The 12684-nt window shown below is 48.6% G+C and overlaps 2 protein-coding genes across 4 annotated transcripts in view; one reads left to right on the plus strand and one right to left on the minus strand.

The window, feature by feature from the left end:
* The window catches only part of Klf3 (KLF transcription factor 3), a 27327-nt gene extending 18572 nt beyond the window's left edge, over positions 1 to 8755 (minus strand). The window contains exons 1-2 of one of the 3 annotated variants that reach the window (XM_051174024.1): positions 8667 to 8752; positions 1694 to 1773 (exon numbers count right to left, since the gene is read on the minus strand). The gene's annotated coding sequence lies outside the window, so the exon portion shown is untranslated. Of the gene's footprint in view, positions 1 to 153; positions 232 to 1693; positions 1774 to 8666 lie in introns of those variants that run through there. The other 2 variants (XM_051174023.1, XM_051174025.1) reach the window with 2 other exon arrangements.
* Positions 7987 to 10102, plus strand: LOC127213582 (uncharacterized). Its single transcript, XM_051174026.1, has 4 exons — positions 7987 to 8005; positions 8149 to 8548; positions 8597 to 8960; positions 9720 to 10102. Exons 1-4 carry the CDS (start codon positions 7987 to 7989, stop codon positions 10032 to 10034), a joined length of 1098 nt encoding a protein of 365 aa, XP_051029983.1. The 3' UTR covers positions 10035 to 10102.
* The last annotated feature ends 2582 nt before the right edge of the window (positions 10103 to 12684 follow it).

A 12684-nucleotide genomic window follows, 5' to 3' on the forward strand; every position in this document is an offset into this window, starting at 1 on the left:
GGATGGGGAGTACTATGCAATGGCCTGGCCAGAAACACAGGGGCAGACACCTAAGTCGGAGGCTAGCTTGAGAGAGAGAGAGAGAGAGAGAGAGAGAGAGAGAGAGAGAGAGAGAGCGAGAGAGCGAGAGAGAGAGCTAGTGCTGGTACCTACCTGAAAGGGTGTCCAGTTTTCACACCACCCAAATCTTTTCACCCACCTCAGTCTTCTGTTGATTTGAAAGAATAGTTCCAAATCTTTGCCTCTCGTAAATTATGTTTACATTACCGTGTTTTGTAAAAGGGAGAGAAGTGGATTATTTCGCTGCAGATGGAATATAATGATCCAGAGAGCAAACAATCCGCCCTCCTCCTCCTCTTCTCCTCCGTGAACAGGCCACCCAATTTTACTTTCTGCCTCCACCCATCTGCTCCACCCCATGGAGAGTTGCCAGGGCGAGTCCAACTTGTCCAAACAGGACATGGCTTCAGATAAGAGTCTGCCCACACCCTGTACTTCGGAAAGAGGGTGAAGCAATTGACTTTACATGTAGATGAGGACAGGTGCAAAGGTGACAAGAAAACAGAGTCCCTTCCACCTTTCCACACCAGCCCCTCCCAACAGGGGAGACCCAAAGCAAGGGCACCTGCCTAGTACTTGGGTTTCACTGCTTTCCTCCTTTACGCTCCCTGGCAATTCTGTGTTTTAATTTTAAGGGCAAGCAACCCAAGATAAATTGAAAAATACCCACAATGTCTAATCCTGCCTGTGTACACAGCTCCAAAGGCCTTGCCTAAGCCCTCACAGCTCTCCTCTGTGAGGTGTTATATAATCAAACCCAGAAGGGCTGCTCCAGGCCACAAGGTCTCTCATCTCCCCGGCTCAGTAGGTGCCCTATCACTGGAGACCCACCTCACTCCACCCCGCTGGGCCTCCACCCATGGAGCCCCACCCTGTAGGGAGTGGGAAGGCTGGGAGGGACCTGACTGGCCCCAGGCTGCACCAGTTCCTGGAAATTCCAGCCTGAGCAAGGATGGCTAGGACCTTAAAAATAACCAGAGAAAACTGTCCTGGTGCAGTGTCCACTGAAATCGACCTCGCAGGACTGCACCTTCAGACGCAAAACTGTACAGGGGGAAGCTGCCCTTTCCTTCACAAGTGAACACAAACCAGACATTGCTTGCAACCACTGCTGGGCAACATGGCTCCAGCCCAAACCCTCTTCTTTTCCTTCCAGTCCCTTGTCTAAGAGGTTGCCCCTCCCTACCTTCCATTTGCCTTATTTTCTGGTCTTTCACCATGGAAACCTAAGGTCATCTGTGAAGTCTGCCCCAACCCTTTCTCACTAGGTTTCCACCACTGCCATGGGGGCCAGGTCCTCAGGCCTCCCAGAGTCCATGACCCAGTAATGCAGCCCAGCCCCCTAGTCACCAGTCCCTCCTCCAGGGCAGCCTGGGGCTGCTGGGGTGGGGCAATACTGCCTGAGCTTGTCACCAGCTTCCTAACCAGCCCAAGCTCTCCAAGTGGCCCTGCCTCCCCCTCCTCAACCCCAGGCTTTTGTTCATTTTTGGCCCTGACGCTGGGCAACAGTGTGGAATGCCCCCTCCTCTTCCGGCTTATCTAAATCCTCCTAATTCTTCAAAGACCTGCTCAAGGCCCTCCCTATGTGGCCAGCTGACTGCACCCTAGTACATCTAGGTTGGCCGCCTCCTACCTAGACAAGCAGGGTGTGTCTCCTAGCACAGCCAAAAGGGTCCTGGCAGGTGTCTCTCCACACCTTAGGAGCCTCCGTCCCTAATCCCCCAGGGAGAACGGAAAAAAAACAAAGATGTTTCTCTCTGTGCTAGGCCTAAGGCGCTAACAACAAAACAAGCAACCCCTCCCCCCCCCAGTGATAATAATAATTAATTACAAGCCACCAAGCCCTGAATAGGACTTCCGCAGTCATCGGAGCACACTTGAAATGTTCCTAAGCTTGTTCCAAGGGTGGGGGAAGGCCCAGCCCAACAGGAAGTTAATGATCAAAACTTCCTTAAGAAGTTGCTGACCCTCACCTAAGTCTGGAATAGCTATCCAGTCTCCGGAGACCTTACCACTACCACCTTCTGCCTGGTGTGGTGGCACACGCAGACAGTTCCAGTTCTCAAGAGGAATCACGGGACTGTTACAAATTAGACCCCAGCCTGGGCTACACAGAGACCCTGTCTCAAAACCGGAGGATTATTTCTGTTGACCAATAAAAACAAAGGATGTGTCTGTCCCGCCGGTCACCACTGCCTTCATGACGAATGTCCTGTCCCTTACTCATCTGTGTCAGTTCAGGCCTTGAGTGGGAACTGCTCTCATTTCACAGATGAAAATACTTAAAAGGATGAGATTTATTAAAAACCCAATGACAAGTTCGAACCGCTGGAGAGCCAGGACTCGAACTCCAGTTCACTGACTTCAAGGCTGGCAATTTGGCACACCACTCACCGGAGTGGGACAGTGACTTCTAAGAAAATGGGGACTCTGTGACAACCTTAAAGGAACATTTTTAACCCCTTCTAACTGGCGCTGGATGCCTGCCCTTCTTTCCAAGCATATCTGGACACAAGATCAAAGACATTCTGCAGGTCCCGAATTAGGTTATTATTCTTGCTATTCAATGCACCTGCAATTGGTCCATAAAACTGCTGAGAAAAATTGGCAGCTTTACCCAAGTAAATACGGAAATCCTCACAGTAACTGTACAAAGGTGGCGGGGTCAGGTCTTTGCCCCCATTTTAGAAATGAGGAAATTGAGGAAGAGGTATAGTGACTTGTCCACATTTGTGGAGCCACAGCCAAGAACCAAAGTGTGCCTGTTTTCAGACCAGGGCTTTCTGTTATGCAGAGCCTGGGCGGAGGGAGCCATTTTTTGGGTGGAATCACCTCACCCTGGGGTCACTCCCCAATACACAGGGTGTGGTGCACACACTGGTCCACGATGAGCAGTGCTGCTGTGGGGAGGTTCCAACAGCAATTAAGATTTCAAAATGCCGTTTCAGGTTAGATCACTCACGGCAGCTCCCTTCCATCCTGTGGCATAACTCAGAATAATGGTTGCACACAACGTGAGATTAGCACTAATGACTAGGTGCTCAATAAATGCCTGGGAGATGAACAAATGTAAGGATGTCAAACTACACTTCTCATGTAGGATAGACATGAAAGGCAAGAGCCTGGGATTAGCGTGGGTCCAAGGCCAGTGAAGCCAGCATCTCCTAAAATGCAAAATGTGAACCATTTAAGGAGATAGGCAAGACAAAAGAACCATGTTTGAAGAGGGAAAGCAGAACAGGAAATCGATCTCCCTAATCAAGCTATTTGGGAGTGCAACGCTTTGACGGCACCAGGGTATAAAGTACAAGCACAGATAAACGGAGTGGATGGCCGCGATTTCATGCCAACAGAAAGCAGTTCTTGGAAAGAATGGCAGAGGCCACGGGAGACAAACCCAGGCTGCTCTCCAGGGTAGTGAGCCTGAACCTCAACACTCTTCATTCCCTCCTGTGCAGACCGAGCTGTGCTCTGAGGATAGGGGCTGATTCATGATCCCAACCATCAGCTAGCTGCCTGACCCTTAAACCTTCCAAAGATTGGCAACTAGAATATGTCCCAGACAAGCTGGACTCAAGATGGCACTCCTGGGAGGGCTTCCCTCTTGGACAATCAGGGGAAAAGCTAGGCCAGGGGTTGAACAGAGTGCACAGAAGGCCAGGAGCTTGCTGCTTGTCAGTCATTGTCCCATCTTTACCCCCACCCCCACCCCTTGATAGTTAGCTGGGGAAATGATAATGTATTCAGCCTGCCAACACAAGGAAATGAATTTCAAAACCCTCCAGTAACCAGTTTTGCCACAGCACTTTACTACAAACACGCAGACCCAGGCACGCAGGACACAGTTTCTTTATTTGTACACTGAAGAGGGTCACAGTCCACGGTCGGTGTAGACATAGTTGAGAGGCATATATATTCCCTTTTTGCTTTGAGAGAAAACACCTCTGATCTCGATTTCCAAATCATCTACAGAGCAATGCTCTTTTTTTGTACTAATTTTCAAGGAAGAGTCTTTGGGGTGGGGTGGGAGAGCAGTGCTACCTCCTTTAGACAATACTCTCCCTTATCAGGGCAGACTCTGTCTGGTTTCCTGTCTCCAAGCTATGGCATGACTGCCTAAGCTCAGAAGTGGGGTCTGGACAGATGGGGCCTGAAATGAGAACCCTGCAGACCATCCCCTCCTCTCCCAACTCAATCTCAGAGGCAGAGAAAATAATCACTTAGCAAACCAGGTGTTAATTGCTCTAAGAGTCCAGGGATTTCTTTGCCCATAATAGCTAGGATCAATGATAACTAGTCACTTCAGAAAGCCCAGTGTCCAGAATAATGTAATTCCTACTATTTAAAGGACAAGGTTGCTTATGTCTTTTTTTATTATGCAAATGTGTGTAAAACCAGCAAGAAATGCTGAGGAAGGCTACCAATTTATAGCAAAAGTATAGATTTGAATACAAGAAAAGGCAAGAACCTAGAGATAATGAAGTTAAATAAGGCATGGTGAGTTGTAAGGTGAAGAAATGAAAACTATTGTTCCCATGTCTTATAATTATAGTGACTACCAAAAAAAATTACAATTCCCTCAACAATTTAATACAGCATTTAAAAGCTTGCAGCACTTCTGGTAGAGTACATTAGACACTAATCAATCCTATTAGCCACCTCCCTGCTCCACCCAAGCAGAATGATCTGGAGAAAACTTCATCAAGACTCTCTACCCAATGTACTTGGGCTGTTAGCAACTTTGGAATAAAAAAAAAAAAAAAAAAAAAAAAAAAAAAAGGCTGCTTCAATTTGGATGACTTATGAACTTTCAGCTTAAAGGTCTCTTGTTCTACAAATCAACTTAACATTTCAAGTTGCCTTGTTCCAAGGGGGAAGAAAAAGAAACCAAACCAGTACTGGGAATTTCTGCGACTCCCAAGATTTTTTAAGGTATCATTAGCCAACTGTTCGGCCAGAGTTACTTTTGTACATGAGGCAGGCAGACGGATTATTTCACTTTGTATCACTTTGTATTTTCCTTTTGTAACTGTATCAGGATGGGGTGTTTAAAGGGAACTACCTATTCTCTACCTATTCTCAATACTGGCAGCTCAGGCCTGATCTGTGTTAGTGTCTCTTGAATTAATTCCATTAGGCATCCATCCCTGCAGATCATTCCTTTAGGTTTTAAAGAAAATCCCCAAGTTTGAAAACACAGCAAAAAAAATGTCAAAGTAAGTTTTAAACAGTTTATTCAGCCTGATGAAGCCATAAGTGCAAGACAGAAAAACTGGTGTTATGAAAGATCACCATCCTTATGTTTTCAAAATTGGTTACAATTTCCCAAACTACCATTAAAGAAAACCAACCAGTACCTAGCTCTCTTCTTCCTTAAGATTTTTATTCAAAAATGGGCTAGAAATCAACTCCAGGATAGAGTAAACTCTTTGTCCTTTAAAAAAAAAAAAAAAAAAAAAAAAAAAAAAGTTTTGCTGGTTTAATCTTTATCCTTAAAAGAAATAACCCTGTGATTCCTCCCCTCCCCCCCATACATGCCATGCTTTGCTTGAATAATTTTTTTTTTTTTTTTTTTTAGAGGTTTCTCCTTCAAAATAAGTAGCTTTCCAACTCAGCCCAGGTGGCCAAGATATTTAAATTCTCCATCCCCAGGGCCTACCTTGGGCAGCCCAAGTGAAAATGAACAAGGGTAGGCCAAAGCTTTGGCATAGTCTTCAACTCTTGGGTGTCAATACTGGTCTAAATTTGACAGCTTCAGGGCAATGTGCCTATCTTAAAACCCATCTTCACAGGAAAATTACAAAAACTTCCTTTAGATGTGTCAATATGCCCACGGATTCCCTCACATCGTAATCCAACGATGGAATATGTTTTAAAAGGTAAAAGTATTGATTTGCCCCAATAAACAGTGGAGCAAGGGGCGTATGTAAAAAGGTTAACCGACTTCTCATTATGACATAACACAGGCATCTTAGGCAATTGCAGTGTAGAGACATGATAACTCCTGGGTGGGGATACGACGTTTAGGGGCAGGGACCATGGCCTGGTTTAGGCTACTGATCGACCAGAAAACAGCCTGAAACAGGAAAGAGCACACATATGCCACTTGGAATGTATGACGCAAACCCCAGCCTTGAAACAAAGAACAGGAAACAGCCCGGCCGGCAGTACTGGAGAGCGAACACAGAGAAACATTTAGCCGGCCCTCCCTGACCCTATATTCATGAGCAGCTGGAGTTTTTTAAGACAACAACAGGGGGGTGGAGGTGTTTGTTCTATGGGTGTGAATAATAACACCAGCTTTATACAGGGGACCTGCCCTATTTACAAATAGGAGCTGCCACACTGTAAACATCCCAAGTGCACATGTGATTTTATCGTCTTCAGACAGCAGAGACCTTCCAAATTATCCAGGGCCAGCCTCCCTCCTGATTTCTTTTGTCCCTTTCAGCCAGGTCCCAAGGGCTAGTAGCCCCCAGCCCTCTCCATTGGAATAATAATTTGAGCCAGACACCATGCATGTTGGGGAAAATCAAGACAGAGCATTGCTTTAAGGATCCAGGTTACAACTGGGTTACCCCTCAGAACTGAAGCAGGACCAAGTTAATGTCTCCTGTAGTCACAGCTAAAGTCGGAAGACACAAACATTGGCTATGTAGCCACTTGAAAATTTTATTCTTTTTCAAATGTAGAACACAGCTACACACTGGTTCTCCATATAAACCTACTGAAAATCACCTTTTTGGGAGTGAGATTTTTTTTTAACTCCTGGCTGCTCATTTACTCCAAAGCTGATATATAATCCATAAGCTGCAGCACCAATTTTAACCAGATAGTCTATTATCAATGTCTGTTTTCCCTTAGGTAGTCTTAAGGTAGCAAAGTCTACAACAAGTACCATCCACAGTATTTTTCTTTATACTTTGTTAGCCAAGATGGTTTAACTCAACTCAGGTTTCCATTATCTGAGATTTAAGGATTGGTATGTAGACATAACTACAGGTTAAAAAGAAAAATGGGGGAGGGGGAAGGCATTGCTGTACCCATAGCAACTAGAATGGATTTTAATATAGAAACTTTACAGGAAAGAGACAATAGCTTTCTCCACAGCTATGTAGTTTTCTATCGCACAAGGCTTTGCGACCCAAGCAGCTACTTTCCTTTGTTATTCTCACATCTCAATTCTTACACTTGGACTCTCCTTGTTAGCCGGTTAAACCATCTATCTCTACAGTGCACCTTCACAGGACTTAACCAATGGTGTTGATCTACAGCCAAGGCCCATTGATGAGAAAGGAGCTTTTCTCTAGGGAGCTTAAATTAATCAAACATCTTTCAGGTTTCTACTAATAGCCTATGGTGAGCACACGCGTTTAAGCCAAGGAATAACTCTGAAGGATGGTCTTCAAAAAATACAACGGAACTTGCAAAAATTACAATGTTTATCTTACATAGTTCCCCCTCCCCAAAGACTTCCCTAGGATGAGAAACATTACCATACAAGCAGAATCCTCTTATTTTAAAAAAACGGCCCATGCCAATTCATACTTTTCCCCCATTCACCAGACTCTCCTGAGTATAAAGTATCAAGGACAGTAAGAGTGAAAAATAAATTCTTAGCTAAAATGTGAACGATTCCATGTAGGGTTGATTTTGAAAAAGTCAAGGCTAATAATCTCTAGTGTCCATTTAACCTGAATTATTCAAAGTCTCATTCATATTCAACTAATACTATTGTATCCTGCAGGAAAATTTACACAAGTGTTTCTGTTATCTGCTGAAGACAAGGATGTGACAATTCCAACTCTTATCTGCCACTCTGAAATGTTACACAGATCCCAAGGGTCCCGATCCACACAACAGTCCTGTGGTCCCTACGCAGCTCCGGTTTCCTAACACCGAAGGCGTTCTCCACAGCTAGTCAGGATGCAATCCATTGCTTCAGGTACTGCGGCAGGTTCTCCCCAAGTATCCAAGGCAAACTATACTCTCTAAGCCTCCGTGGTCCTCCAAGCCAAATGACCCGGCACTAGTCCGCTCCGGGTACCAAGGAGGAGAAGCTCCTTAAGTCCCAATCGCCCCCCCAAGTTCTTCGCCAGGGGCGCCGGAGGCTGAGCTCCAAGTTTGCTGAGGCGGGCAGCAACTGGGGGCGCGGGCGGGGGGCGGGAGCCCCGACTCGGGTCGGGAGGGGGAGGAGCAGGCGCGCGGCCTCGCAGCTACCTGGCTCTCTCCAACGCGGCCGCACGCGGGGTGAGCTGGGGGCTCGGAAAGGACCCCAGCGCGGGAGGCCGGGGACCACACAGGTGAACCCCGCCCGCGGGCTCCCGCTCCACCGGGTCCCCTCATCCCACGATCCCACCCGCCATCCCCTCCCCCTCGTTCCTCCACCCGGGCTCCGATGCACTTTCCCAAAAGCCCGAGGGCGCCCTCGCTGCACCCTGAACCCATTCTCCGCGCCCCACTTTCTCCAAGAGAAAAAAGGGGGGAGGTAGAGAGAGAGAGAGAGAGAGAGAGAGAGAGAGAGGGAGGGAGGGAGGGAGAGAGAAGCATGCAGATGCGGCGCAGAGCGGGTCGCAGGAGGGCAAGGTGAGGGCGCGGGGACTTACTCTGCCAAGCGCGGTGCCAAGCGCAGCGGCCGGGAAACCCAGGCCCGGTTCCCCGACGCCCGGAACCCCACGGGCCGACAGGTCAAAGTGCTCAGGGCCGAACGGCGTCGGGGACAGGGACAGCGACCGCACGGGCGCGCGGGTGGGGTCGGCTCAGCAGGCGCTCACACTGCGCTCGGGCCGCGGCTCTGCGCGGCTCGGCTCCGGGCTCCCCTCTGGCTCCTTGGCACCAACTCCGGGCAGTCACATGACGCCGGCGCCGCTCGCTCTGCGAGCCTCCCCGGGGCTGGCGGGGTAAGTAGAGGCTGGGAGCCGGGGTGGGAGGGTCAGGGAGGGGCAGCAGGAGCCGCCGCAGCCGCCCGGGCTGGGAGGGGTCCCCACCCACTTGGGTGGAGGCAGCCGCCGGAGGGGTCGGCGAGTCACTGGCAAACACGCACCCCGCCCTGCCCTTCCCCGCCCCCGCCTCCCGCGCCGCCCCCGCCCGCGCCCCGCCCAGTCACCCGGGGCCGGCCTGACAGACACTCATTATTCCCCGGAGCCGGGCGCCGCCCCGCCGGCTCGACCTGTCCCGCGAGGCGCGGCTCGGCCTCGGGGCTGGGCGTGAGCAGCCCCCGCCCGGCTCTCCACCCTAGGCCTCCACCCGGCGGAGCGCTCCGCCCCGCGCCCTGCTCCCAGAGCCCGCGCCCCGCCCGGGCCGCCTCGCTGCCGCCCGAGCCCCGGGGGGAAGGAAGGGCGGCGCTGGCCGCTGGCGGCGTCACACGGCTCACGGCCCTTGCAGCACGGCTTCCAAAACACACAGTCCCGGTTCGCGGGCGAGCCGAGGAGGGGGAGCGGGGCTGTCAATCACCGGCTCCCGCGGGAAGGGTGACCCCTCCCGGGCGGAGAGCAGGGCGGGGGGGGGGGCGGGAGAGCGGGTGTCGCGACGGAGGACGCGAGTCCCAGCGGCGGAGTGCGCGATCGCTGCCCAGGATCGCGCTCGCGCTGCTGCCTGCGCGCTGCCGCTCTGGGTTCCGGAACTTTGTGATGGCCCTTGTTCTTTCGCCCACCCTGCAGGGGAGGCCTGGGGCGGAGCAGCCCCGAGGGACTTTTCTTGGAAAGGTAGAGACCCCCGGAGGCGTGCAACTCTTGAAGGCCCCGCCTGCCCTTGGAGCGTTAAGGCAGTTGCGGCTCATTCAGAGAGCCAGAAAACTTAGCAAACTTCGGGCAGATCTCCCACCTCGGGCGAGAGCTCAATCTGACCCGGGGCTTGCCCCGCGACCTTTCCCTTTCCTTTCACGATGTTCGAAGGCTAGCAGCCTCAAGGCACTTTTCTGGCTGAACCAGACCCGTGCAGAGGACGATTTTGCACAGCTTAGTGTTAGAACCTGATGCCTTTGAGTTTCTTTTTAAACAGTATTAATGTAATAAGGAACGCAATAAAAAGAACAAAGGACAAATTGGTTCAATTGTTTTAGTTTTGTGTAATGTTTTAAAACAAGCCGGCTTCAGTCTATGGCTTGTTATTGCTTCAAGATGTTTTAAAGGCCCTTTAAGTTCACCATTCTCTCTTTGATGCCTCATCCAGGCAAGGCACTACTTAAAACTTAGTGCTACATAGAGCCTTGTTCTTTAATATAAATACACAGCACAATAAAACTAGAACCCGGTAACCTCCAACATTGAAATTGAGTGTCCTGAGAAGACCCAGAGTCCACTGATTCATATACCATCAAAATGTCCTTTACTAATCTTTAAACTGTAAATGATGGTTTGTTTGAGTAAAATAAGCAAAGAAAAAGTTGATTTTTGTGTCATTTAATTGCTTTTCATTGGTCACTAACCGTTAACAGTCTGCTTGAATGGCTTGGATCTGAATGAGCTGAAACACAATGCAATGACTATGGAATTGTTTGGGAGGCTCATGATAGGTACCCCCCCCCCCCCCGCGCCACCTCCACTCCAAATATACAGATTTTAACTCTTTTAACTCAAGGGGACATGGAATGATGAAAACTTGAAAACCCATAACCATAGTGCTCTTACATTATTCACATGGGACCAAAGAAGGGTAAAGTAGATCTTTTGGGCAAAAAAGTGACCCAAGATAAGAAGGTGGTGGCTTTGATGGGTCCTGGGGTGTGTGTGTGTGTGTGTGTGTGTGTGTGTGTGTGTGTGTGTGTGTGTGTGTGTGTGCACTCTATATTGGGTGGCTCCTAGCAGAAAGGTCAATTCAAAACCTGTGTTAAAAAGCATCCAACTTGCATTTGTTGAATAACTCAGTGAAGGACATGGAAGCCTTTCTAGGTGGGCAAGTCAGAAATGCCCGAAGTCATCCTGGACTCTTGCCCCTCCCCAGCAAGTCACTAAACCCTCTTCCATCCCATCCTTGCCTACTCCTTGGCCACTAACCTGGTCCTCCCTGATGCAACAGTGTCTCTCCCATTCGTAGTATGGCTAGCCACGTGGGCAGAGACTGGAAGCAATGGAGTAAGAAAGTTCTTTCTACAAAAAAAATGCGAATCTAAATGTGTCCATTTCTTGGGTAACTCAAGTTTAGCATGAAGCTCAACCTTTCTGTCTCTACTTCTCTAAGCTAACTTAGAGAAGGAAGGATTGGAAGGGTTCATTTGGGGCTTGCCGTTTTATCGACACCGTGCTGGAAAAGTGGCAGTAGGTAAGTTGGCAGCTGGAACAACTCTGAACTCACATTTGAACAGCACACAGCAAGCAGAGAACTAACTGGGGGTTGGGGGAAGGCTTTTATAATTCAAGCCCATTGCAATGCAGCTCCTGAACCTCCCAAAACAGCAAAAGCAGCTGAGGGCTAAGTATTCAAATGCTTGAACTACCACATTCCACTCTCTGGCATCTGTAGTCTGCGGCCATGCGACAATGCAAAATGCCTTTAGTTCAAATTCATATGTCCCCATAGTTCTTCAGTCTCAACTCTGTTTTAAAAGTCTAAAATAAACTCTCTTCCGAGACTCAATGCAATCTCTCAGTTTGTAACCTCCTGTAAAATCCAAAAGTAAATTGCATAGTGCTGATGGACAGTGGCACAGAATATATATGCTATTTCAAACAGGAGGAATGGAGGAAATACTGGAGCAAAGAAAGTGTGAAGCCCAGCAGGGCAAACTCCAAAATTCTCTACCTCTTTTTCTGATGTCAAAGGGGTTAGATGTCACTGCCTGTCCAGCTTTGTTGCCTGTAATACAAGCTTCTCTCTTGGGTTCTTCTACTCAGTATGGGCAGCTCTCTTTGGCAGATTTCCCACAGCTCTGGCATCTCCAACATCTTGGAGTCTACATTGCTACTGTGGCTTCATTTTCACAGCTTCACACAATAGTCCTTCAGGGCCCCCACAAAAGGACCAACTCTTCTGCCACATGCCTGGCCATAGTGGCTCTCTGAAACCACGGAGGAAGATCTATAACCCCTTTACTTACATATCCTTCGTGACGAAGCTAGCATCTGTTGCAAAATATTCCTTTACGCTGTGTGAAGATACGTCACTGTGATTCGTTTAATAAAGAGCTGAATGGCCAATAGATAGGCAGGAAGAGGACTTGTGGGGACACAGAGGTCTTGGGAAAGAAGAAAGGCAGAGTCGCCAGCCAGACACAGAGGGAACACGACGTGCAAGACGAGAGGTAAAAGCCACACGCGCGTAGATGAATAAGAAATGGGTTCATGTAAGTTTTAAGAACTAGCCAGGAACAAGCCTAAGCTAAGACCGAGCATTCATAATTAATAATAAGTCTCTGTGTCATTATTTTTGAGCTGGTGGTCCTGATGAGAAAGTTCATCTGCAAGCATCACATGGACAAGCATCACACTGTCCAGTAGTTTGTGATGGGCCCTTGAATCACATATGCTGCAGCCTTTGTTTGCTGCTCCTTTCTAGGAGTAGAGAATTTATTTTTTTAAAGTTCCCAGTGCTCTTTTTCTTTTTAAACTACATTTGTGTTTCTTTCTGCCCGGCTTGCTCTTTTTTTTTTTTTTTTTTTTTTTTTTTTTTTTTTGGTTTTTCGAGACA

This window comes from Phodopus roborovskii, unplaced genomic scaffold (genome assembly GCF_943737965.1).
Source record: "Phodopus roborovskii unplaced genomic scaffold, PHOROB, whole genome shotgun sequence".
NCBI classification, from domain to species: domain Eukaryota; kingdom Metazoa; phylum Chordata; class Mammalia; order Rodentia; family Cricetidae; genus Phodopus; species Phodopus roborovskii.

Bases quoted from the DNA above. Each gene is read 5' to 3' on its own strand.
- LOC127213582 (XM_051174026.1), top strand. The intron at 8,549-8,596 runs GTAGAGAGAGAG...GGAGGGAGGGAG, and splicing joins CAAGAGAAAAAAGGGGGGAG to GGAGAGAGAAGCATGCAGAT. The intron at 8,961-9,719 runs GTAAGTAGAGGC...CCCACCCTGCAG, and splicing joins GCCTCCCCGGGGCTGGCGGG to GGGAGGCCTGGGGCGGAGCA.